Source organism: Pelecanus crispus, chromosome 6, assembly GCF_030463565.1.
Source record: "Pelecanus crispus isolate bPelCri1 chromosome 6, bPelCri1.pri, whole genome shotgun sequence".
NCBI classification, from domain to species: Eukaryota; Metazoa; Chordata; class Aves; order Pelecaniformes; family Pelecanidae; genus Pelecanus; species Pelecanus crispus.
Window position 1 is genome coordinate 35,119,331 of NC_134648.1, and position 22,880 is coordinate 35,142,210.

General features: G+C 46.7%; 1 protein-coding gene across 2 annotated transcripts; it reads right to left on the bottom strand.

Annotated features, from left to right (window-relative positions):
* Positions 1-1,378: 1,378 nt before the first annotated feature.
* Positions 1,379-6,041, bottom strand: SRSF5 (serine and arginine rich splicing factor 5). Of its 2 annotated transcripts, XM_075711781.1 has the most exons (8): positions 6,014-6,040; positions 5,314-5,459; positions 5,036-5,106; positions 4,742-4,837; positions 4,322-4,391; positions 2,959-3,032; positions 2,430-2,540; positions 1,379-2,286 (listed from the first exon to the last, which is right to left on the bottom strand). In XM_075711781.1, exons 2-8 carry the CDS (start codon positions 5,437-5,439, stop codon positions 2,037-2,039), a joined length of 798 nt encoding a protein of 265 aa, XP_075567896.1. In that variant the 5' UTR covers positions 5,440-5,459; positions 6,014-6,040; the 3' UTR covers positions 1,379-2,036. The 2 variants fall into 2 exon arrangements, with proteins under 2 accessions (XP_075567896.1, XP_075567897.1); XM_075711782.1 differs by lacking the exons at positions 1,379-2,286; positions 2,430-2,540 and having other exon boundaries at positions 2,990-4,051; positions 6,014-6,041.
* Positions 6,042-22,880: the final 16,839 nt, after the last annotated feature.

Sequence of the window (22,880 nt, forward strand, 5' to 3'; positions counted from 1 at the left end):
TTTGAACTGAAAGCTCGTCATCACAACAGCCAGCTCCCCAGGTAAAATGCAGAAACCTATTCACGCTGCTTGCAAGGCAAGTGGTGTCGTTTAGGAAGTGAATTCTGAACAGCTATTTATAGAGCAGGCAGTACTTCGTATTTAGCCTGAGGGAGGGAAGTGTCTGAAATCCCACCCCTTTCCAATCAGGTGCCTTCAGCCACCTGGGTTCCTGTTGGAGCCAAGTCCCACTTGAACACAGAATGCCCGTAATCGTTCAAGTAAGCAGGAAGGATCAACCAACTTGAGGTAACGCAGCTAACCTCACACCCAGATGAGCGTCAGTGCCGCCTTTACCCCTAGAGAGTAAAGCCCTCTTCTTCCACACCTCTTGAGATGATCCAGCACCCGAACTACTGACCTCCCAGACTGAAGCCTCCCGCTCCCCAAAGCTGACCAGAAATAACGCCACTAATTGCCCATCAGTCCAACCACCTCTCAATGCCCGCTCCCAGGAGCGCCTGGCCGTTCGACGCAGTGCCGCCTTAATGCACAATTCCCAAGGCACAAAAGCTGGTTCCACTGGTTAGCTTGGAACGCATTTACTGAGAACTCTGCAACAGGAAGAGAAGAGCCAGCAGGGCCTGCAGAGACACCGAACGTCTAAACCCCACCAAGGCCAGACCTTGCTCCGAACAAAACCACCTTGCATTTCCTAGGGCCTAATCCAAAGCCCATCCTAGGCTCCACAGATCTTTTTAAAGGTTTCACTGGATTACTAGAGTAGCTCTGTAAAGCACTTTGTAAGAAAACACGTTATTTTTAAAATTAAATCCTAAAGCTCTCTCTTGTATCATGGGTGATGGCTTGAGAAACGCAGGGATTGCAGAGGGTTGCTGCCCCTGTAAGGCACAAACACCACAAGGCAGAACCGCAGGGTGCCGCTGCTGCAGTACTCCCACCCACCAACTTAAAAATCCCTCCTCTTCCTCCAGAATGAGGACTAACGCCTACAAAAAATGCTTTATCCACACCTCAGTGTTCTCTCATACACATGTGCACAAACACACTAATGAAGTATGCTGACTACATCCATCTTTTATGTTCCATGCTTATTACCCAAACAGTGATTAAAACCTAAATGATTTGTCCATTCCACTTGCTATCAACTATGACAGCATGATTCTCATTATCAAGGTTCTTATTTCAGAACAAAGATACCTAATGACATAGCATGATGTATTTAAAAGGAATTTCTCCCCCATGCCCAAAACACTTGATGATAGCTTTGCTATTTGATAGCTTTGCTTACCCATCTTTAGGAAACATTTCAACACTGTCCAACAACATGAGGCGCAGTCACACTTTATTAACAGTAAGAACACACTAGAAGCAGAGACATGTTTCTTCATACTTTATTTGAGCTATTTAATTCTTAAGAATCGAGAATTAGGGTGCTTTATAGAATACTGTTACCACAGGGCAGTGAAATGGGCACTTTCTTAGTGTAGTGCAAGTCATGTTAAATGAAAAGCTTTTAAAATAAAGTTTTATTACCAGTACTGACCAGCACTTAATCTGCTGACCTATAACTGAAACAATGGTTCAAAAGCACAAAAAAAATACCCTCTGAAAGAAAGCTTTATGTACAGCACATGTAGAGCTCTTAGATGCCTAAAGCTATTAGTTTAATTTGAGATATTAAACTAATGTTCTGAGTTGCTATTCACAGTTGAATATTCTGGGAATTAAGTGTTCAGATGACTTTTTTTTTCCAAGTACAAAAAAATTTGTCTGCTTTAGTTATAAAGAGCTCTGCCAATATACACAAACTATACACTTCAGACATTCACAAAAATTGTGAGCAAGAAAAGGGTTATCAAAAAACATTTAATACAATTAGTCAATAACCCTTCCCACCATGGTCCACATCTACAAAGTTCCCCCATCCCTCCCCCCTCCCCATCCAAACCCTTCCCCACAGAAAGTCACATACTTACCACAAGTTTTAGCAAGTATGGTTTAAAAAAGGGCCCCCAGGGCAAGTTACTTATAGTTCAGTTGCCACTGTCAACAGATCTCGACCTCGATCTAGACCTCTGTCGATCCACCGATGATGGGGATTTAGATCTACTGGAAGAACCACGTTTCTGGCTCTTCTCTGGCACTGGAGATCTACTAACTGATCGAGACTTGCTACGGCTCCTACTCCTTGACCTGCTGTAAGACTTGCGGCTGCGGGAACGGGAACGGCTACGAGACCTGGATGAGCTTCTGCTACGAGACCGTGACCTGCTCCTGGACCTACTGAGGAAACAAAGAGCATCGGTGTTAGCAATGAAACGTCACGGACCACAATAACCAGGCAATTCACTGGTCTCCAGTTCGGCTGCCTGATCACTGACTTCAAAGCTTTCTCAATGAGTATTTAAGAGAATAGAACTCCATACCTGTGCCTTTTGCTGCCTTCAATTAGTTTGATTTTCCTTCCATTAATTTCTTTACCAGAAAGCTTTTCAATAGCATTCTTTAAATCACTGTAAGAGGCGAATTCAACCACCCTACAGAAAAAAAATAAAACAAAACACAGAGCTCACTATTAATTGGTTTAGTGGTGGACTTGGTAATGTTAGGTTAATGGTTGGACTGGATGATCTTAAAGGTCTTTTCCAACCTAATGATACTATGATTACAAGTTGTAATTTTTGACAATAGAGCAAAACATAGTTGGGGGGGGGTGCTGTGGGGAGAAAAACAACTCAAAAAACCTCACACTGCTCAGTGTCATCATCCCTTGTCATAACTCAAGCATGAATTGAATAATTCCCCTCCGCAAATACCAGAGAACACATTTGCAAAGGGTAGCTAAATTAAACCATGAACAGCTGCTGAGCAACGGAAGTAGCCAGCCTCCCTCCCCAAATATTATACATACAAATACTACTCTATAGCTTTCAGGAGGTGATTGTAGAGGCTTACCCTTCATTTAACTTAGGTCTGTGTGCATCTGCAAAGGTTACTTCCCCAGCTTGTCTCATGAAGTCTTTGAGATCCTAACACAAGACCAGTTATGTTATGCAAAGAAGTGGAATTAATGCTTATCTATATAAAACTAGTTAAAAAACAAACAAAAGAAACTTATGACTACTGAAAGAGAAGATGTTAGATAAATTACAAACATGGCAATTGCCACACTTGTATTCTATCAAAACTAAATTATCTATATCAGGGCACGAAATAAATGAAAAAAAGCATATTGCTTTAAGCAAAATGCTAATACAGTGTCTTAACATTAAGGAAAATATTAGTCTACACAGATTATATAGATTAAATAAGAAAGAGAGAGAAAGAGAGAGAGAGAGAGAAATAAAAAAGTACATTTGTATATATACTGGACTGAGTGTGAAATACTACCCATATATTTTTGTACTATTTCAGTCTCCATTTACATTACGAGTCTTATATGCATACAGAATTACATTTACATAACACCAATTATTTTGTGCCCCATATGTCATTAAAAATATAGTTTACTTTACCTTTATTAACATTTCCCTAGGCTAGCCAAGCAGCAAACTGCATTAAGCGACCGGAGATACCGCCATGATATATGCCCGACTGGCTCTTCGCCACCCACTTGACGAACACTACCCAGTCGATGGAAGCCATTAATCGCACTGCCCTCCCTATTAGGAGACTATTGATGGATCCAGACATTCTCTATGCTTGATGTTACCAAGGACCACTTTACTGCGATCAGGATTCCAACGACCACCTAATTTCGTATCTTTCAACTCTTTTCGACCGGGACCTCTTTATTCGGAAGCGTTACAGGAAGAACAGCTCTCAACTTAGGAATCAGATCTCGTTAACGCTCTGGGATCGCTGCAATGTGGCACTTTAAGGAGTGCATCGATTACGTCTAGACCGGCAAACACAGATCTAGAGGTGGCCAAGTGACATTGTAGGAGCTGACTGGAAAGTCAACCAGGCCCAACCAAGAGTGACCAAGACAGAACGATTAGGATAACCCACAGGCACTCCTCGTCATAAGGCCAACGACACAGATAGGCTGGCAAATAAAGGGTTTAATATGTGGTTAAAATGGATTTAAAAAACAAGAAAAAAATAAATATATATCCTCAAATATATACATTTATTAATATTATAAATTAAATTAACTAATTTTCATTAAAAACATTTAAATTACATTATTTAAAATTACATTAATTACATAAACATTTTCAATAAATTAATTTAATTTTAATTAATTATTTTACAAAATAATTACATTACATACCCATTAAACGAAGTCAAAATAGTTAATCGTGTTTCAACAAACCTGCCAGCTGACTCGGGAAGACAAATTTTCTACTATGAGGCGATTTTCTGTTCTTACAGGTGGGGCATTTCTGTTTAGAAATAAACAACTGAGATTTGTATTTGTCATTAAAATATAACCGCACATTAACAAAGGCTGTACCAATAACTGGTATCAGCATATCACCATTACCACTGTAAGTTAACTATGTAATGCCCCGAGTAATCTAGGACAAGCCCTAAGTACTTTGGGGAGGGAGGATAATGATGACAAGCACATCAGAGAAGTTCTGTAATCCTCACCATCCTACTGCCACACCAAATGATTGACTACAAAGGCAAATAATATCTTTTAATATCTCATTCTAGCTCAAGTCCTTGGATCAGATGAGCCCACAATATTTTTTTTTTTTAAACTACATCAGTTCAAAGCTATACATACCTCCTGTCACTACGTGGACGGCGGCTACTAAAACGGTCAGAGTACCTCCCTCTGCCTCTACCCCTAGAGCGTGCTCTTGCATGCTCAATTGTAACCCTGAGGAAAAAAAAAAAAAAAGAAAACCATACATTTTTACATTTTTCTCCTTACATATTCCTTTGTAGTTATAGTTATCGGGAATAAAAACCCCACAAAATAGTTTAAACAGTACTGATAGTAGAATGCAAGTTAAAATTGACTCACTTCTTATTTTAGATATTCAAGCTTATATATTCATGAAACAGGGTACCTTACCTCTCACTACAAAGCTCTTTTCCGTCCAGTTCATAGACAGCATCATCTGCGTCCCTTGGATCCTCAAATTCCTGCAAAACCACCACAGCAAAAACACAGAAGTAAGAAATTTACGTATCTAAGAAATTAACAAATGCTTATTTGCCGCGCAGTACACTTAGCCGAGCACGTTAATGGCATTATCTTCAAAAGCAGCTTCGTGCACATCGAACGCGTGCGAGATCCGAGTGACCACCAACGGACAGGGACCGCAGAGCCCTGCAGAGGGGCGCACTCACCACAAACCCAAACCCCCTCTTCAGATCGATGTCCCGGATGCGGCCGTATCCCTTGAAGAACCTCTCCACGTCCTTCTCCCTGGCGGCCGGGTTCAGCCTCCCGATGAAGACGCGGCAGCCGCTCATGGCTGTGGGCGCGGAGCTCGCTGCGGGAGAGACGGCGCCCAGCCCGTCAGCGCCCCCGGCCCTGCCCGCTGACTCAGCACGCCCCCGCCCCGCGCAGCCGCCCTCCCAGCCGCAGTCCGCAGCAGGCCCGCGCCCCGGCCTCGCCCCCGCTCCGGCCCAATAGGAAGGAGCCAGGTGGACTCCGCCTCTGCCTGCGCCAATGGCAGCCCGGCGTTCCGCCTGCAGCCCCGCCCGCAACACGCCGCGCTCCGGCGCGGCCCCGCCCCCCTCCGCCCGCGCATGCTCGTCGCCCCCGCCCAGCAAGGGAAGAAAAGCCAACGCCATCGCTCCGCCACAAAATGGCGGTCCGGGCCGCGCCCAACAGCGACGCCAACGCCGCCCGCTCCGCGGAGGGCACTACACCACAACACAGCGCCGAAAACCACCAGCCGCCTGTCGGAGGCTGGCCGGCTGCACAGGCGGGAGCTCCCCGCGCTACCGACCCTGCTCCCCCGGCGCCGCCCGCCCGCGGCGCTGCGCTCCGTAGGGAGGCCCCCGGAGTCCGCCGCGTCGGGCCCCCGGGCCTGTCACGAACCTGGGCTGCGGGTCTCGGTGCGAGCCTGGCGGGGCAGTCAGCGCTCGGCTGGCGGGCAGCTCCCTCCTCCCTCCGCGACGGCCAGCTGCGGACTGCCGCGCCGCCCCTCCGCTGCGCTGCAAAATGGAGGCGGCCCCGCGCGTCACCGCCGCCCCGCGTGACGCTGGCGCGGCGCGGCGATTGGCGGAGGCGGCGGCCCCGCCCCTTCCCCAGAGAATCTGGGTCAGGGCGGGGCGAGGGGCGCCTAGGCCCGGCCCTCAGCGTGGGGGTACCGGTACCGGCCGTGATGCACCGCACCGCCGCCGGCACCGCTCGCAGCCCTCCCGTAGGGCCAGTGGCCCGGCCCGGCCTGCGGAGGAGTGTGGGAGCGGACGCCCCCAGCCCCTTGCTACCTGCCCCCCTGTAACCGGGCCTCTCTGAGACCCTCCTCGGTGCGCGGAGGGAGGATGGCCGCCGGTGTACTCGCCTTTGCTCGTCAGCGCAGCCGCCCTGGGTTAGGTAGCGGGTGGGTGCACGCTAAAGCTGTCTGTGTGGGAAGAAAACTGGCAGTGGTCTTAATGCTGGTCCGGAGCGTGGAAAGCACCATGGGTTACTTCATCTGGAAGCCATGTTGAGAAGGCAGTAAAAGCACAAACTGGGATTTTTGTAGTGTTGCGTAGCATAGGGCTGTCATTAAAGCTGAGGTGATGGGTTAAACACAACGTAACAGACTAAAAACGGTGCTGTGCTTGTGTGCCAGGCAGGCACAGGGGTGGGCAAGGTCTTGAAGGAGCAGGTGTTTCTCTCTTTGCTGTGATGAGCAAAGAATGAGAGGAGAAAAATACGTGAGGAGCACCTGATCTATCTGGATCCTCATTTGGAATCAAGTGTGTAATGATGAGGTAGAGAGCTGAGCTTCGTTTCTTTTACATAACTCTGCAGAATTTATCACAGCTTGGCTTCAGGATGATTGCAGTAAAGGCAACAGATTATCCCAAGGGGCATTCAAAATGCAGAAGACGTGAAACTTGAAGATACACCCACTAGTTTTCTAATACAGGTAGAGACTGTGGCTCTGTGACTGTCATTGCTAGATTTGTGCACTGCTGGATCAGTTGGCTTTACACAAAGAGCTAGCCAGCAATTATAGCTACCTCAGGTTGACCTGAGGACAGTATGACCCTTTTGATGGCATTTCCCTGACTTGTCACCTGGAGTCCCATGCTGCCTTGAGTCCTACCCTGTACCTATTCCCCTTGTGGACTGTGAAATGACATTTTTGTTACACCCAGTGTCTGTTACGAATCAGCTCTATGGGGATGAACTCCTCTTTTTCATGCTTAGTCACTGATGTAAATTTCCCCAGAACACCACTGCACATGATGCCACTGACATCATAGCTTTATATGACTGCCCCCCACACACACACTACTCAAACTGCAACAGTATGCAGAGTGCCCAAACTGGGAAAGTTATTTCTGCTCTGTGCAAGCAACGATGAGAAAGGCTACAGCACATCTAAAGGTTTAGCAAGGGCAAGTGGCAGCATCACCTGCTTTCTTCTTGGATTACAAAGGTGCATACTTTCATCCTGTGCAGCATCTGGGTCTGTGAGAAAAGCAAGGATGATGCATGCATGGGAGACCCTGCAGTAGAGGGAGGACTCTGAGCAATGAAAGACAACACTTGTGATTATCCCTGTGGATCATAACCTTTACCTGCTGAGGAAGATACATTCAGATGTGCTGTCTAACATTTAACACTGCTAATTTCATAATGATTTACTAACAGGTGCCATGGGAACAGGCAGTCCTGTTCCTGTCAACACTGGCACTCCGCTGACTGCAGAGTGAGCTGGTTCACAAAGCTAAACCAGCAAAAACCAGCCCTGGAAAAGGCAGTAAGCAGATTTCTGCTGGTTTAACTCCCTGAAAACCAGCTTGCAGTTGGATAAAAACAAAGGTTAGCTGGACAGAGAGGAGGGGAAGGGGCAGGAACACCCCATTAAGGAAGAGCTGTTCATTTTAGCAGTGTGAGATGGCAGCCTAAAAAGTGTTGTCCTTATTACTGCAAGGCAGTAATCTCCACATCTCATTTTCAGACCACTGGGAGAAGAGAAGCAAAAGTCAGAATGTGATCCAGGAGGCAACATCACTCTTTAAAAGGTTGCTGTGTTACCAGCATAAAGGTCACGCACTTTTACTCACATGGGCTTCCCACATGAGGGTCATGAGCAGGCACATCTGTTTCCTACCCAGTTTCTCTGAGTCTTATGTTAACAGGAAGGAGTATTTCTCCCTTTGGCTTGAGGCTGTTTGAAGACCACCTAGGACTTGTTAATACTCTTGCTGCTGGCTAGCCCAGTAATATCCACACCCCTACCTTCCTTGCAACTCTGAGCTGCTGAAAGCCACACAAGCAGGCTGAAATCCCTCTAGTTAATTCATCAAGGTAACTAGGTAAACACAGTCACTATTTGGAAGCAGAAAGGGCATGAGGCAGCAGAAGACTAAATGAAAGCTGAAATGAAGTCCTAGCCAGCAACCATCACTATCTGGTACTGCTTGTGGAAAATAGTCAATAGGGATTAACCCTTCACGGTCTCTTCCAAATACAAAAATTAGATGTCATCAAAAGAAACTAATGAAGTCCAAATTCAAAACATGCAAAAAGAGGTGGTGCTTCACCAACTGATAGTAGAACTCTGGAATAACTTGATGGAGGATGCTCTGGATACAAGAGGTTTATATGGTTTCACCCTACAGACAGCTTTAAACTAGGGGGTGAAGACTGAACAGGAAAAAAAAAAGGAGGGGAGAGAGAGAGGAAAAAAGAGAGATTCCAGTTCAGAGACTCTACCTGCCGTTGCTGAAGACCCTCTGCAAAAACTACTGCTCCTCAGATCCACCATGAAGCTGCTTGTATAAGCCATACAGCCAAAGACTCAGCACTTGCCCAGTTCTGCAACAGTTCTGTGAATGGAAGCAGAAATGTACTAGCATCTCCTTCCACTACTGGTGAATGTATTTGTTACTACTTTCACTATGGTTCTCCATGTTAATCTCCTCTACTGTTCTTTACTTTCTCCTTTTCTGTATGATTATTTGCCTATGCATTCTCTGTCCTTTTTTCCAAGGCGCTGTGAACTAACATATTTCTCTTATGGCTAGACTAAGTGTAGCTCTCTGAAAGGTAGCAGCAATAAGGGCTCAAGAGCTGCTTTGCAAAAGTTCTCAAGGAGACAGCAAAAACTAAATAGATAATTTAATCTTTGAGCACCAATTGCTTTTCTTCAAAATATTTGGAGAAAGAAAATGAAAATTGACCTAAAATAACAGAATAACAGACATTCAGAAATAAGTTTGTCACTGGGTTGTTCCGTTTTTCCACTTTTCAGGAAAGCTAAACTTCAAATTGCTTAAATCCAAATATATGGATTTCTCATCTGTTAGTGTCAGGCTGACAGTCCTTGCCAACCAACCAGAAACGTATTTAGCTGTAGCACCCTTCACCCTTTTTCCACTAGGCTGTAATTCAGAGAGAGACGTGCTGCTGCAGGGCTGTATTACTCAGCAGTAAGTAGAGTTAGGGAGCCTGACTGAGGGCTTACGCTTCCACAGTCCGGATGGATCCTCGTTGCCTAACCAGCCTTCTTTCAGATTACTCCTGCTAGAACTCCTTGGATACAGTTCCTCATTTGTCTTTCCTAGCCAAATGTAGTAATTAGCATCCTATTAATTATAGCTCAGCAGCAATATTCAGCTAGTCCCGGAGGTACCTTATGATAACAGGGGGATCTGTAGCTCATCACTGACATTGCAGACCTCAGCTCTTAGTTCGGGTGAGTCCATTATTCAGGGCTGTGCTAAGGGCTGTGGCTCAGGAAAAAGCAGCAGAGCCAGGAACCTACCACCTCTTCTTCCCTAGGATATGGAGCAGGCCCTGCTTATGTCTCTGCAGTTTGCCACTGTGTGAGGCAGTTAAGGCAGATTGACAGCAGACTAGTGTATCATCACATCAGAGTAGAGACTTTATACTGATAAGGCATTACACACCATCACATTTTTTTATGTTATTGTCGTTGTTTAGCCCCAGCCAGCAACTAAGCACCACGCAGCCGCTCGCTCACTCCCCCTACCCCGATGGGATGGGGGAGAGAATCGGAGGAGTAAGAGTGAGAAACACTCCTGGGTTGAGATAAGAACAGTTTAATAATTGAAATAAGATAAAATAATAATAATAATAATAATAATAATAATAATAATAATAATAATAATAATAATAATAATAATAATAATACAATGATAATAATAATAACAATATACAAAGCAAGTGATGCACAATGCAATTGCTCACCACCCACCAACTGATACCCAGACAGTTCCCGAGCACCAATCGCTGCTCCCCGGCCAACCCCCCCAGTTTATATACTGAGCATGATGTCATATGGTATGGAATAGCCCTCTGGTCAGTTTAGATCAACTATTCTGGCTGTGCCCCCTCCCAGTTTCTTGTGTACCTGGCAGAGCATGGGAAGCTGCAAAGTCCTTGACTAGCATAAGCGGTACTTAGCAACAACTAAAAACATCAGCATGTTATCAACATTCTTCTCCCACTAAATCCAAAACACAGCACTATGCCTGCTACTAGGAAGAAAATTAACTCTATCCCAGCTGAAGCCAGGACAGTTATCTAGTACACGCAACAAAGTTTAGGTTAGCCTTATGTTTTTATGCTGAATTTATACCAGCTGCAGAAGGACAGGTGGTACCTAGTCCAACATGAAGCTTACAGGTACAAAGTGCAAAAGATTATTTTGTCTCCTTGAGTTAATATTTGAATCATCAGAACAAGTTTACCCCAGCTCAGTGTGTTTAGTTGTAGACGCTGGATGTGAACTCAGGAGGAAATCTCACAACGTTGTGAAAGCAAGCTATAGACAGCTACAAAAACACTTTACTGGGTCAAAGCTATTTACAAACCTTCAGAGGGTAACAGGAGAGCTTCTGCCAGATCATGTGTCTTTCCTTGGCTGGCCTTTTCAGACCTTTCCTGAAAGCCACCTGAGCCCCTTTCTGATTTAACTCAACGTTAGATGTACCCCCAAATGCAACCACTGCACTGATGGCCATGGTCTGCCACTGCATTTCCAAGCAGCTCAAATCATACCATGTCTTTGTTTTGACAAAACATCTTTGTTTACACAGACCCAGAGACTAACATTGGCAACAGTGTTTGTTTTCAGCAGATGGCAGATTGTAGACATTGAGTATGTCATGTCATCTTCACCTTTTGCTTAATTGAGACCCAGTATTCATCTTAAAAAGGGTGTGAACAATATAGGTCATAATATGGGAAGAATAGGATGAGAATGTTCACATATTCTCAAGCAGCCAGCATCTTTAATCCTTAAGAAACTCCTTGAAGTAACTAATGAACCATCACCAAGAAATCTCTAGCACCATCCCAAACACCTAACTTCCTGGCAGTGCAGTGATTTTTCAATTGGCAAGCTTAACTTCAAGGGTCAGAGGGGCAGTGGAACAAAAGATTAAATCATCAATTTATAAGTACTTTCATTCAGTAAACTGGTAAGCTGCTCATGCCAACAAGGCAGGCAATCAAGAGCAAGCTGTTTCAAATGAATTCAATACTCCTTATTGGAATAACTAAGTTAGTGGGCAAGGGGGAAAAAACAGAGATGTGTTAAACCTGACTGTAATAAAGATTTTGGTCCATTTTTCTTAAGCAAACAGGAAATACCAAGGTAAAATTCATTGTAAGCTGGAAGCACAACTTTTTCAGAGTTTGCTTTCAAAATAGCTCCTTGACAAACTTGGGGACAATTCCTTTGTGGAATCAGGGATCTCTTCTTAGCATAGGACCATTCAACACCTGCATTAATAATTTGTTAAGCAGATTATAGCACGCAGTGTTAAAACATGCGGATGAATCAGCCTGGGAAGAGTTTCAAACACTCTGAAGACAAGAACAGAATTCGAAATGAGTTGCAGAAACCAAAGGAATGGTTCAACAACAAGATGAAATTCTGCAAGAACAAGGGAACACTATGTCTAGGAAGTCTAATTCACCTGTACAAAATCAGATATACCCATTTTGGAAATAGTTACATCTGTAAAGGCTTGAGCTAAAGTAGATCGCAATCTGAAAAATAACAAATACACTGGCATTACAGAAACAGATAAAACCTATTCTGGGATGTGGCAAAAGAGGGTATGATATTTAAGGAACAAGTGATGATCTACTTAATGACAGTAAGGTAAGAAAGATTTAACAATGACCTCAGCTTTCTTACGGCACAGTAGTACTCCAACATGCATATGACTGCCCCACAGTTCATGAAGGGCTTTGTGATATCTTTAAGAAGTAGAGGTCAAACCCTTGCAGAAGGCTGGAGTGTTATCAATGATGTCAGTGTCTTGTCATGTTTATATCACCTACCTTTCACGTGCTTTTCAAGTCTGGGGAGGGTGGTACATGTCCCGTCACCAATGGTTTTATTCCTTATTTTTAGGCAACTGTTATACTAAGCAAAAACAACATTAAAACAATATACCACATAGTTGCACAATCCAGGAAAACTGTCATTAAGCTATAATCACAAGAGACTGTTTAAACTAGTTGTCACATTACACAGGTAAAAACACAAAGTAGAAAGAACAAAGCTTACATTTATATATATAACATCTGTATGACATCCTTGTTCCTCCAGCCTTCTAATAGATCCTGCTGGGAAACAAACTGCAATTTCACCAACTGTTTAACCACCTGGGAATTATGCCTAGCACGCACGGAATTTTTATGCCACTATAGTTAATTTGAAAAGATATTTAAGCATTATAACTCTTTGAAAGTACTCATACCAATACAGAGGTTTTTCTCTTCATATTGCCTAAAAATACAGGAATATATGTCTTTCTATAGATACGATTTGATACTACAGTCAATTCAGTGGCGGTCTTGGTTCTCCCACTTGCTGTTTTCTCTCCTTCAGTTTTACTCACTCAACTTTCAGGATGACTGTAATGCCAATTATTTTGCTTTTTTTCAGTCCAAACTATCAATCACTCCACCCCCTTGACAGGGCTCTGCTGACAGAGAAGTAGTAACTAGATCCACATCTCATGGTGTCCACACCAGAGGATTTACCTGTAAAGTGCTCTTTCCCTGCTGGGCACCGTGCCACCACACATCTGGCCCTTGAGCTTTAAACCATCCTGTGATCCATGTGATAGGTGAAACAGTACAGAGCTAGTATAATTAGGGAGGACACTGGGATTCACCCTTCCTCTAGCCTGTAATGATAGCCACCCAAGCCCTCAAAAAGACAGCAATTCATACTCTGAATATTTCACTTTCAGCCACAAATGATGGAAGCGTTGTCTAAATGAAAGATAAGATTTTGGCTCATATTATCCTCAGACACGGGCTCTTTCTGCAAGAAGCAGTCCATCAGCACAGCGGGTGTTTGGTGCTACAAAGCACTCTCATCTGCAGGCATTAAGAAGTGATTTACACCAGCAAATACAGAGGTCAGCGTGGGACAGCCCTCAGGGTGCAACAGCTAGAAGGCTCGGGAGAAGATTTCACATGCATCTCCTGATAGTTAAGCATCCATCTGTGACTGAATAGTGCTGCTCTCTGTGTAGACTTTAAAGGCCAATATTAGGGTATGAGGGTCAGCTCGTACCAAGTTCAACCTCAGAGCTCTGACATCGGCGTGCTGCGAGCTGCTGTGCACGCCAGGCTGCAAAGCAGCAGTAACCCAAGGTCACAGATGTCTCCAGCATTGCCTCCCCTTCTCACTCACCTCAGTGGGCCTCTGAGGGGCCGGCTGTCACCCAGCTGGGGCCAGGGGAGCACAGGCAGCACACGGAGCTGTCAGCCTCAGCCTCCCCCAGCGGTTTACTGACATGATTAGATTTGACAGTAAGTTTCTAGCCGTGCACTAGTTTCACGTGGAGCAGTTTGGTATCTCAGCCTGGTTCACAGACCCACATCTATCTGGGTCTGGTGCTTTCAGTTAATTATCTGCCATCCTGCTAACTTGGTGACAGAACTTAATTAAACTTTCGGCCTCAGAGACAGGGGTTCCTCTGCCTCAGAGTTTGGGCACAAAGACAGTCACGAGGCAGCGGCAGAGCTGCTGCCTAACTTGCCCACTCCAGAGAAGGTGGCAGCTCGATTCCCAGACCTTTCTCCAGCAGCACCTGCACCGCCCTGGGCTTGCTGGTACTGTGTGCTGTGCTGGCTGGAGCGGTGGCCTCTCCTCGCAGAGCCAGAGAGGAGCAGGGCTTTCCTGCGCCAACTTAGAAAACAAATGCACAGTCAGGCACCCTGGGGTTGTCGGGACTCTGCAGAGGACAAGGCCAGGAGTGCTGGTGCCCAGCTCCTGCCAGTGAATCATTATCTGTTTGCATTAGCTTTGCTCCTTCCGCAGTTCTTGTTCCAAAACGCCTGCTCGCTTGGCACAGGAACTGGTGTCACCTCCCATAAGGAAATGTTGACAGTGCAGCTGCCTTCCCAAATTCTGCACTCCAATCAGCGACTCTGCTACTTTTTCAGCGCTGAGCTGAGGACATCCCTTTTAGTGAAAATACATTCTTTGTTCAGATACTTTTTGGGCTTTGCTCACGAACACAACGGACAGAAAGCCTACTGTTTAAATCGCATTTTAAATTGTTTTAGTAAGATTAAATGCTTTGGGGAATAGGCACATTTTCTATTTGTTCTTCCCCCCCAGACCATTCAGAAGCACATATTGCTCTAGAATTAAGCGTTCAGCCACCACAATGTCCTGACCATGTGTCTGCCAGCAACAAAAGACATGATTATGCAGACCTCTTTTCTATTTGGCATCATTTCTGCAGCTCTGAAACAGCCAAGGCATCTCTCATGCAGACCCCTGAGCTGCCCAGTGCATTAAATAAAGCCACATCAGCTTTTCCAGGGGTCTGATTCTGCTACGCGACCCTCTGACATCCCCAGTTACTAATTCCTAGCACATACACTGGCAGAAGAGTTTTCTTTTATTGCTATTGTCAAATTCAAGCGTTGGATGGCATGTAGGATAAGCAACAGGCACAGGCTGTTATTTCTGCCAGGTGGAAAGCTGGAAGACAAAGAGCCTGGCAGACCAGGCCATCGCTCAGTACTTGCCCCAGGTCCTTGCCACCACCGCCTGCCTTTCCTAAAGCACAGGAAAATACATCCCCTCCCCAGTGTACAGACAAGTCCAGAGCCTGGGCTTGTGCTGCTCCCCGTGGGAAATCACTTCAGTTTAACAAATGACATCAGGAGGAACATTTTTTTCTGTTTAACCCTTATTTTCCTTTCAAAATTCCTCCTGTCACGATGAGTTACAAGCCCTTGAACTAGGCTAAAGACTCCCTTTTCCCCCCTAGGGACTGTTCCCTTTGGATGGTAATATCAACCTCCCTTAGCCGTCCCTGCTTAGCTGAGATACAAGAAAAGATGAAAAGGGCTAAATATGCGTAAGTCCTTCCAGCCTCTGATAATTTCATTGCTCTTGTGTAACCTTTCCTCTGTTTTCCTGCATCTTGGACTTAACTGCAATACTGCTGATTAAAGTGATGAATATCACACTGCTTGAATATGTGGCTGTTTCCCTGGGTGCCTCCCACCCCTCCTTCCCATCTGTTGGTGAGAGCAAACCTCCTGGCAGCCCGGGGGCTTTTCTTCAGGCAGGGCTGAATTCATGTTATAGGGCTGACCCGGTCAGCCTCTGCTGCGCTGCTGTGGGAGGAAGGAAGGAAAATGGAATCCCTGTCCAGTGAAGAAAGCTCTCCGTGACCCTAGCTTAGCCATCTGACTGAGATGGAAATATGGAGATTATGCCACTGGGTCTGGCAGGCAGCTTCGTGGCAGAGGAGAATAGTTACCCGGGAAAAATACTGCCGGGCTCTACACTCGGTGTGTAACACACTGCAACCAAACAGTGTGTGCAGAGAAACTTGGAGCATTCCTGACAACTGCACTGGCATTTCATTTGGTCCTATTTTGGGTTTGTTTTTTTCCCAAGGCTTGGGGAAAAAAAAAAAAAAGAAGGAAAAAAAATCAAAAGGGCTTTTTAAATTTCATTCCCTATTTAAAAGACAAGACAATTTTAATAAGCTTTTATGTTTTACCTAATTATTTTCACATTCAAGAAAAGAAAGGGTGGCTTTATAGTTAAACCGTCAGGTACCCCTGATGGCAAAGGTAAAAGTAGCCATAGCTACGTAATAGCTGAGTGCTTCGTGATCTAGGTTTCATGCTCTAGTAGATAGGTAGGTACACAGATGAAAAATTCAGGCAAGACCTACCTTTTGTGTCTGTGAAGCATCAGCAACAAGACAACATCACGCAAACTTCTGAAACAGGAAATAAAGACCCTTGTCATTAAGCTCCATTTTTGTTATACATGCTTTTAACTTCAACAGCTAAATACCATAATGGCTCACAGCTGCTTTATTTAAAGTTTCATTGATCTTACTCTGTTGGGAGCTTATAATGAATACCAGACCCCATATCCCTAATATTTTCTATGGAGACAGGCAGAAGGAAAACACTTAAAACAAGGCAAGCTTTCTTTGAGAAGCAAGGGAAGGGAGGGAATCCCCCTTAAGCATTAATATCCCCCTGCTCCCTCACCAGACTAAAAAGGAGACACATAAAAGTTTTAAATAACCTTTTTCAGTTATGGAATCCAATAAAAGAAGAAAAATATTTGGGGCTTTGGACATTAGGAAAAAAAAAATCATATTTTGTGTATTTGAAAATTTCAGAGGAAACTGCAACAATTGCCCAGAAAGGCATCGTGTCTGGAGAATTTGTTTCCTCTCATGTAAGAAAATGATTCTACATTGCTCTGGCAAAGAAAGATGCTAGCTCTGCTAACTGCAGGGAACAGATGATCACCCCAAGCAGCTACAGAGATTTGTTTTCACAATGGCCGTTAGGTCCCACAAACAAATTCGACACCCTTATGCGGAAGACATCAGCAAGTTTTTGCCCGACAAAGCAAAAAAAGTGCATTCTACCATCAAGTCTTTGGCCAAGGAGTTTCTGGCCCAAGCCAATGAGTATGTTTAGGATGGGCTTGTGACCCTTTGCAGATGCAAGTGCCAGGTTAGAGTCTATGGAGAGGAGCAGCCTCCCGGCGCACATCCTCGAGATGGCTTTCTCAAGGTGCTCCGGTGGCAATGGCCCTGCTGCAGCACCATTCACGGTCACCGCGGAACATGGGCTGGTTTAGACCAAAGCCACCGCTATTTCAGATTTTGTCATCTTCAGAGTCTGTTCTGGCTTAGGTGTCCTGGCAGTTGCATTTATCAGCTCCTTTTCAGCTTGATCGCTGTTGCTGGCACCACTGAAGACATCTGGGAGTGCTAATGGGGGCTTGTTTTAATAATACGAAAGTCCAGCTTACGAATAACACTTGCGAGGCTCCATTCTTGGGCAAGTGTTTGACGTTTCATAAAGTGATCACAGTACGTCTTGAAACCAGTCAGCTTCTCGGCTTCCCTGACCCTGCCACAAGGCTTCCCTAGTATCTAAGCGATGGTAGCGATCCTCATTTCTGGCCTAACGTCCATCATCGCTAGTTTAGACCTGTTTATCCCTGTGACAGCACTCTGGTTGCTAAAGTAGATTTCTTTTGATCCTCCCCCCCGCCGAAAAAAAGCTTCCATCATTTTCATCTTAAATACAATTAACCTTTTCTTTATTCCCTCCCCCCAAAATTTCTTTAGTTAGGGGAACACACCTTCATTTTTACCTCCTCATCAGCGCCTAGTTGCCAGAGGACATAGGTGACCTTTGTGGAAGCGTGCCAACAGACATCCATCCTTGACAAGCCCCAGGTGGGCTGCGAGTGCCACCCCCCGCGCCGTGGGGCTCCTTCGCGGCCGCATCTCGGCGAGCGGAGAGCTCGGAGGGCAGCTGCCACCTCTCCGGCCGGCTGCAGGGGAAGGCAGGGAGGCAAGCTCGGCCGCCGGGCTGGTGGCCAGCCGGCGCTAGGTGGGGGTGTCGGACCGCTGCCTGCCTCCCCCCTCGCGGAGGGGGGGGGTGTTGGGGTTGCAAGCAAGATCCGACCCAGGTAGATCTAACAGCGCTGGCAAAAGTGCTGAGCGTCCCGGACAGGTTTTAAACCAGCATTAGCAACAAAAACGAAAGAGATCCTCCTGACGTTAGACTGAGATAAACTGGGCGGCACAGCAGCTCCCCGCGCCCCAAAAGATCACGTTTGGGTTGCAGCGGGTCACCCCCAACACTGGAGGCTGGAAAGAGTGCTTGCTCTCTGTGCCATTACATCCCTTCCTTGCCACCATGGCTTGGGTGAGTAGCGATAAGATGTTTTTGGGGTTTTTCCTCCTGTGGGAAAGGTCAAGATGCAATGGTAATTCGCATCCACAAAACCAAAAAAAATCGCCAGTATAACATGACTAGAATGGCTTTGTATAAATGCAGACCGGGGAAGAAACAAAAGAAGAAACATTTCATCTCCCTGCACCTCTCATAATTGTCTCTGCCAATTGCAGTGGGAAAGGACAAGGCATTAATCCTTGGTCCTCAACTCACAGGGAGCAGGACCAGCCCGACAACTGATAAACCAACCAAAACAGCAACACGCTTTGTTCCCTATTGCACTACTAAGCAAGAAAACCTAATTCCAGCGCCTCAGAGGTACCCCAGCACCACATGCCCCTGCATCCAGACCCCTCCCATGTTCCATTCAGTTGCATTTTTACCGCCTTGTTCTGAAATTCCTAATTTTGCTGCCAAAATGCAGCAAAGAAGAAAGCTCACCTTCCTGTATGACTCCTCCAGCGTCCCCGCCAACCTGTCTTGCACTGGCAACAGCAGGGCCTCCATTTGATTCCCCAGGGCACAGCCCTGACTGGGTTATCTCAAACTCATTAGCCACAAGGCAGAATAAGAAGAGAGTGATTATGTAGCAGGTGTTGCCCTTGGCATTACGCTTCCACGATGAGGAGAATCAATATCTCTGAATTACTATTTTAGTCTTTCCCTTCGGGCACAGCCTGTGCTGGAATAAAGGGGCTGTCCCTCGGGGTGATGGCTGGATCACCACGTGCAGAAGAAGCAGGAGCTCACAGCTAAAGCAGAGGCCTGGAAGAAGACATGCTGAAGGTGTCATTAAGAGCTTTTGTTTCCCTGCCTACAACACAGCCTCTGGTATGACCTGGAGAAGGTTATTTCAGTTTTCTGTGCTTTGTTTTTTCCCCTCCCCATCAACAGGGACAGCGTGGGCCTTCCCACCCACTGAGATGCTGTGAAGATAAATTCCCAGTTATTTGTAAGGCTGTTGAAAATGCACCAGAGAAGAACGAGAAAAATACTGAACAGCTTCAGTAACAAATCAACTATTTTAATGCTTCCCGGAGGAAGCAATTATTTGGAGCCAGTTTACATTTATGAGGGGAGACACAGACTGTAGGATGGTAACAACTTTTTCTGCAGAGCTGAACCCAGGATCATAAATCTCTTAGAAAGAGCCGTTACAGGGACATTTCTGCCATCCTGTGCACTTGGCTCATGGAGATGGAGGGAAGTCATTTGTGCAAGGCTGCCGTCCTGTCTCACCCGCAGGGAGCCCTGCACTGCCCTGCAGCACCCAGGGACGGGAGCGCAAGGTGGGAAACCCAGCACTGTCACCCCTTGGGTGCCAGGCTTCTGCTTCTGGCTCTCATCAGGCTTGTCCAAGAGGGCTTCGCTGCCTGAGTTTTCCTCCCCAGGAAAACTCTGCTAGTCCCAAACCTGGCCCCTGGTAGGACACTTTAAAATTGGGTTTGAAGATGAACATTATATATTTTCTAAATATGGGTAGTGCGTTAGCCCTTCTTAAGGGAGGGCCTGCCTGATGGGCACAGCCAGTGCAGAAGCAGATCCAGCTGTGTGCCAGCTGCAGCCAGCAGCTCTGCCCAGCCCAGCCCCAGCCTTGCAAACAGCATCCCAGCTGCCATTGACCTGTAAGGAGGGACATGCACCGCCACTGCCAGCTCTCCAAGCTGTCCTTCTCCCAGCCCTGGCTGCCACGGAACGGCAGGGAGGTGGCAGCCCCAGGCACGGGGCAGGAGCAAGTCTAACTACACACACACGTTGTCAGACAGCAGCGGCAAGGGGAGGGACACCCACCTGCTGCCAGGGCCTCCTTGGTGCTCTCGGGTATCCAGAGCACGCTCTGGCCCACTATGGCTCCCTCCTTCCCTGAGAGCATCAGCCCTGCACCCAGCAGCGCCCGACTGCCCCTGCTGCAGGCTGCCCCAGGGCTGCTGGGTGCCGTGGTTCGGCACGTGTGGGGACAGGGAGAGCGTGCCTGCCCCATGAAGTGGGTCCCCCAGCCCCATTTGGGAGCTATGGGCCAGGAAGACAAAGCCCGCTTGCCAGGCGAAGCTGCTAAACACAGCGTGGTCTCAAACACCACCCCCTAAAGTAGCTCCAAGGAGATCCGAGCGGCATGCCTGGAGAAGCAGACAAGGAGAAAAGGATGCTTGTGCCCTGAACGCCAGCATGTTGGCACCAGTCTGTGCCCTCTTGCCCCAAAGTCTGGGTTTTTTTTTTTTTCATGGATGTAACATGAAAACCCTGAGCTCTGTCCCACAGACCCACCCTGAGCTCAGCATGGGCCAGATGACAGAGAGCTGCCAAAGGACAACTACCTTATGCTGAGGTACCCTCGGGGCTCCTTAGCTCTGCTGTGTCCCAGCCCAAGTCTCACTGAAGGTTAAGGTGAGGATTTTGCTGGTAAACGTCATCCTCCTGCAAAAGAGAGCAGAGAGAATCGGGAAATCCATTGCGTGCGTTTGTCCACCCCTTCCACTGCACACCGGGGTGCCAGCTTGGCCCCAAGAGAGACCCTTGCGGTTTTGTCAAGTACCCCAGCCGATGAGGGACGGGGGCTGGCAGTGTGTCCTGGCCAGACCCCGCTCTCTTCTCCAGGGCCAGCACTCATAAGGGGCCCCCTGCACGGCCCTGGCCGGGAGGAGGAGTGTGCAAACACTCGCTTTGTGAAGCACGGGGCTTGTTGGCACATAGCCTGCTGGCATCCTTCTGCTTTCAGGAGGGGGAACCTGGCATTTTATGACACCCCTAAAAACAGGTCAGAGGCTGGGGGAGCTGTTAATGCAGGGGAAGGTTTCCAGCAGGGGCAAAGCTACGGTAGATCAAGGGAAGATTTGATAACACAGTCCCACCGCAAAGTTTTCCAATGGCAGCGTTGCAGCATGCAGCAGCCCAGGGTGGCGAGGAAAGGCTCCAGATGCGCTCGGTCCTGTTAAAGAGTTAAAGCCCGTGGTTGTAATGGGGCTGGTGTGTCCGCGGCTTTGTGTTCCTGGAAAATCCACACGTACAGAACATCCTGTTTAGGAGCCAGGCAGCACAGTGCGCCGGCTGGCAGGACGCCTGGTAAGGGCAGGAGCCCATCTATCCCCTTTCCTGAGCAAATTGCTCAAAGCAGCTTTGTGGTGGGGTCGATGTCCCTGTGGCGAGGCTCCTTTTCTGGAAGCTGAGGTGTTCCTGCACGCCCCGGCCTTTCCGCCCTTCAGCCAAAGGGCCAACTGTTAAGGAGGATTTCCCAGACCACCCACCTCAGGCTGGCTTCCCTCAGGCTTGGCTCCCACGCTCATTTCTCATTGCAGGCACAAACCAGAGGTGACAAATTATTTCCAATGCGTCTAATAGATAAGAGTTGCGGAACAACAAGAAAGGCACATTCATGGCTGCCAGAATTGCTGTGGCAGGAGACCACAGCCCAGTGAAAAACAGCACTAATTTAAAAGCAATTCCTGGAGGCCACTGACTCCCACGTGCCAGCAGTCTGCTACAGGAAGGCAGGCACAGGCCACAGACCTCCAGTTTCACAGTGGCAAAACTACAGTAAGATCAGCTTGTTGCATGGGAATAATTTAAGGAATAAATGGAAATGGGAGGAAGGTAGATGTCACCCCTTCCCTTCTCTTCAACCTGCCTGTTCGCCCACAGAGGATAAAAATCATATATGTGAGTATTCAAAAATCTCATAACATCTTTAAGGACTTTGCTTTGAACAAGTTGGCCAAAAGGATCTCCTCTCCCCTTCACCTCTCCTTCCCTTTCCTATTACACTACTGGTAGATTTCCTTAAAAGAAAGGAACACTCATTAGTACACTTGCCTCAAAGGGCAATGTTACCTTAGGTCTTCAAAGCAAAGCAAACAATGATAATAATAATAAAAAAAGGACTGTATTAAAAAAAAAAAAAAAAAGCACTGTATATAGCACTAACAGAATAACGGGTGTCCGTTCCTCTGCAGTTTCTGCTTCTGCCATCCTCCCGGTGCAGCACGACTACCCAGAAGAGGGAAAAGCAGAGCCTGTACCCAGCCTCACCTCTGCACTTGGACCTGCACTGTCTACACCTACGCATTTGAAAGATCTCTCCAATGTCTCCTACACTGTCCTGCTACCCGCTTTGGATTGGTGTTTTGACAATCAGAGCTATCCTCCCTCTAAAAATAACATCCTCTTCTTATATATATGGCTCTCCTTATCTAGTCGCAAGATTAATTATCCATTTATTATATTCACCCCTTCTTCCTCTCTGAAGTCCTCTCATGCCATACATCGTCTCTTTAAACTTTTCTCCCCCTCCCCTTTCCCCGGACAGCTGCCCCGACTTACTGATCCCAAGGGCCCCACCAATGGATGGAGACACCGCAGCAGCTATCAGCCATTGGTGCTGCAGTCATCGATGCAGGTTCCAAGTCCGGCAAGCAAGAGACAGTAAGAAAACCATGCAGCAGTCACTTCAAACACTCTCCAAAATGCATCTTCTCTCCTTACATCAAACCCAGGCCCAAACCTT

Excerpts from the sequence above, each read along its gene's own strand:
- SRSF5 (XM_075711781.1), bottom strand. The coding sequence starts at position 5,439 with ATGAGCGGCTGCCGCGTCTTCATCGGGAGGCTGAACCCGGCCGCCAGG. Across the intron at positions 4,392-4,741 it reads CGTCCACGTAGTGACAGGAG|AAATGCCCCACCTGTAAGAA; the intron begins GTATGTATAGCT and ends ATTTCTAAACAG. Across the intron at positions 3,033-4,321 it reads CTTCCCGAGTCAGCTGGCAG|GATCTCAAAGACTTCATGAG; the intron begins GTTTGTTGAAAC and ends GTCTTGTGTTAG.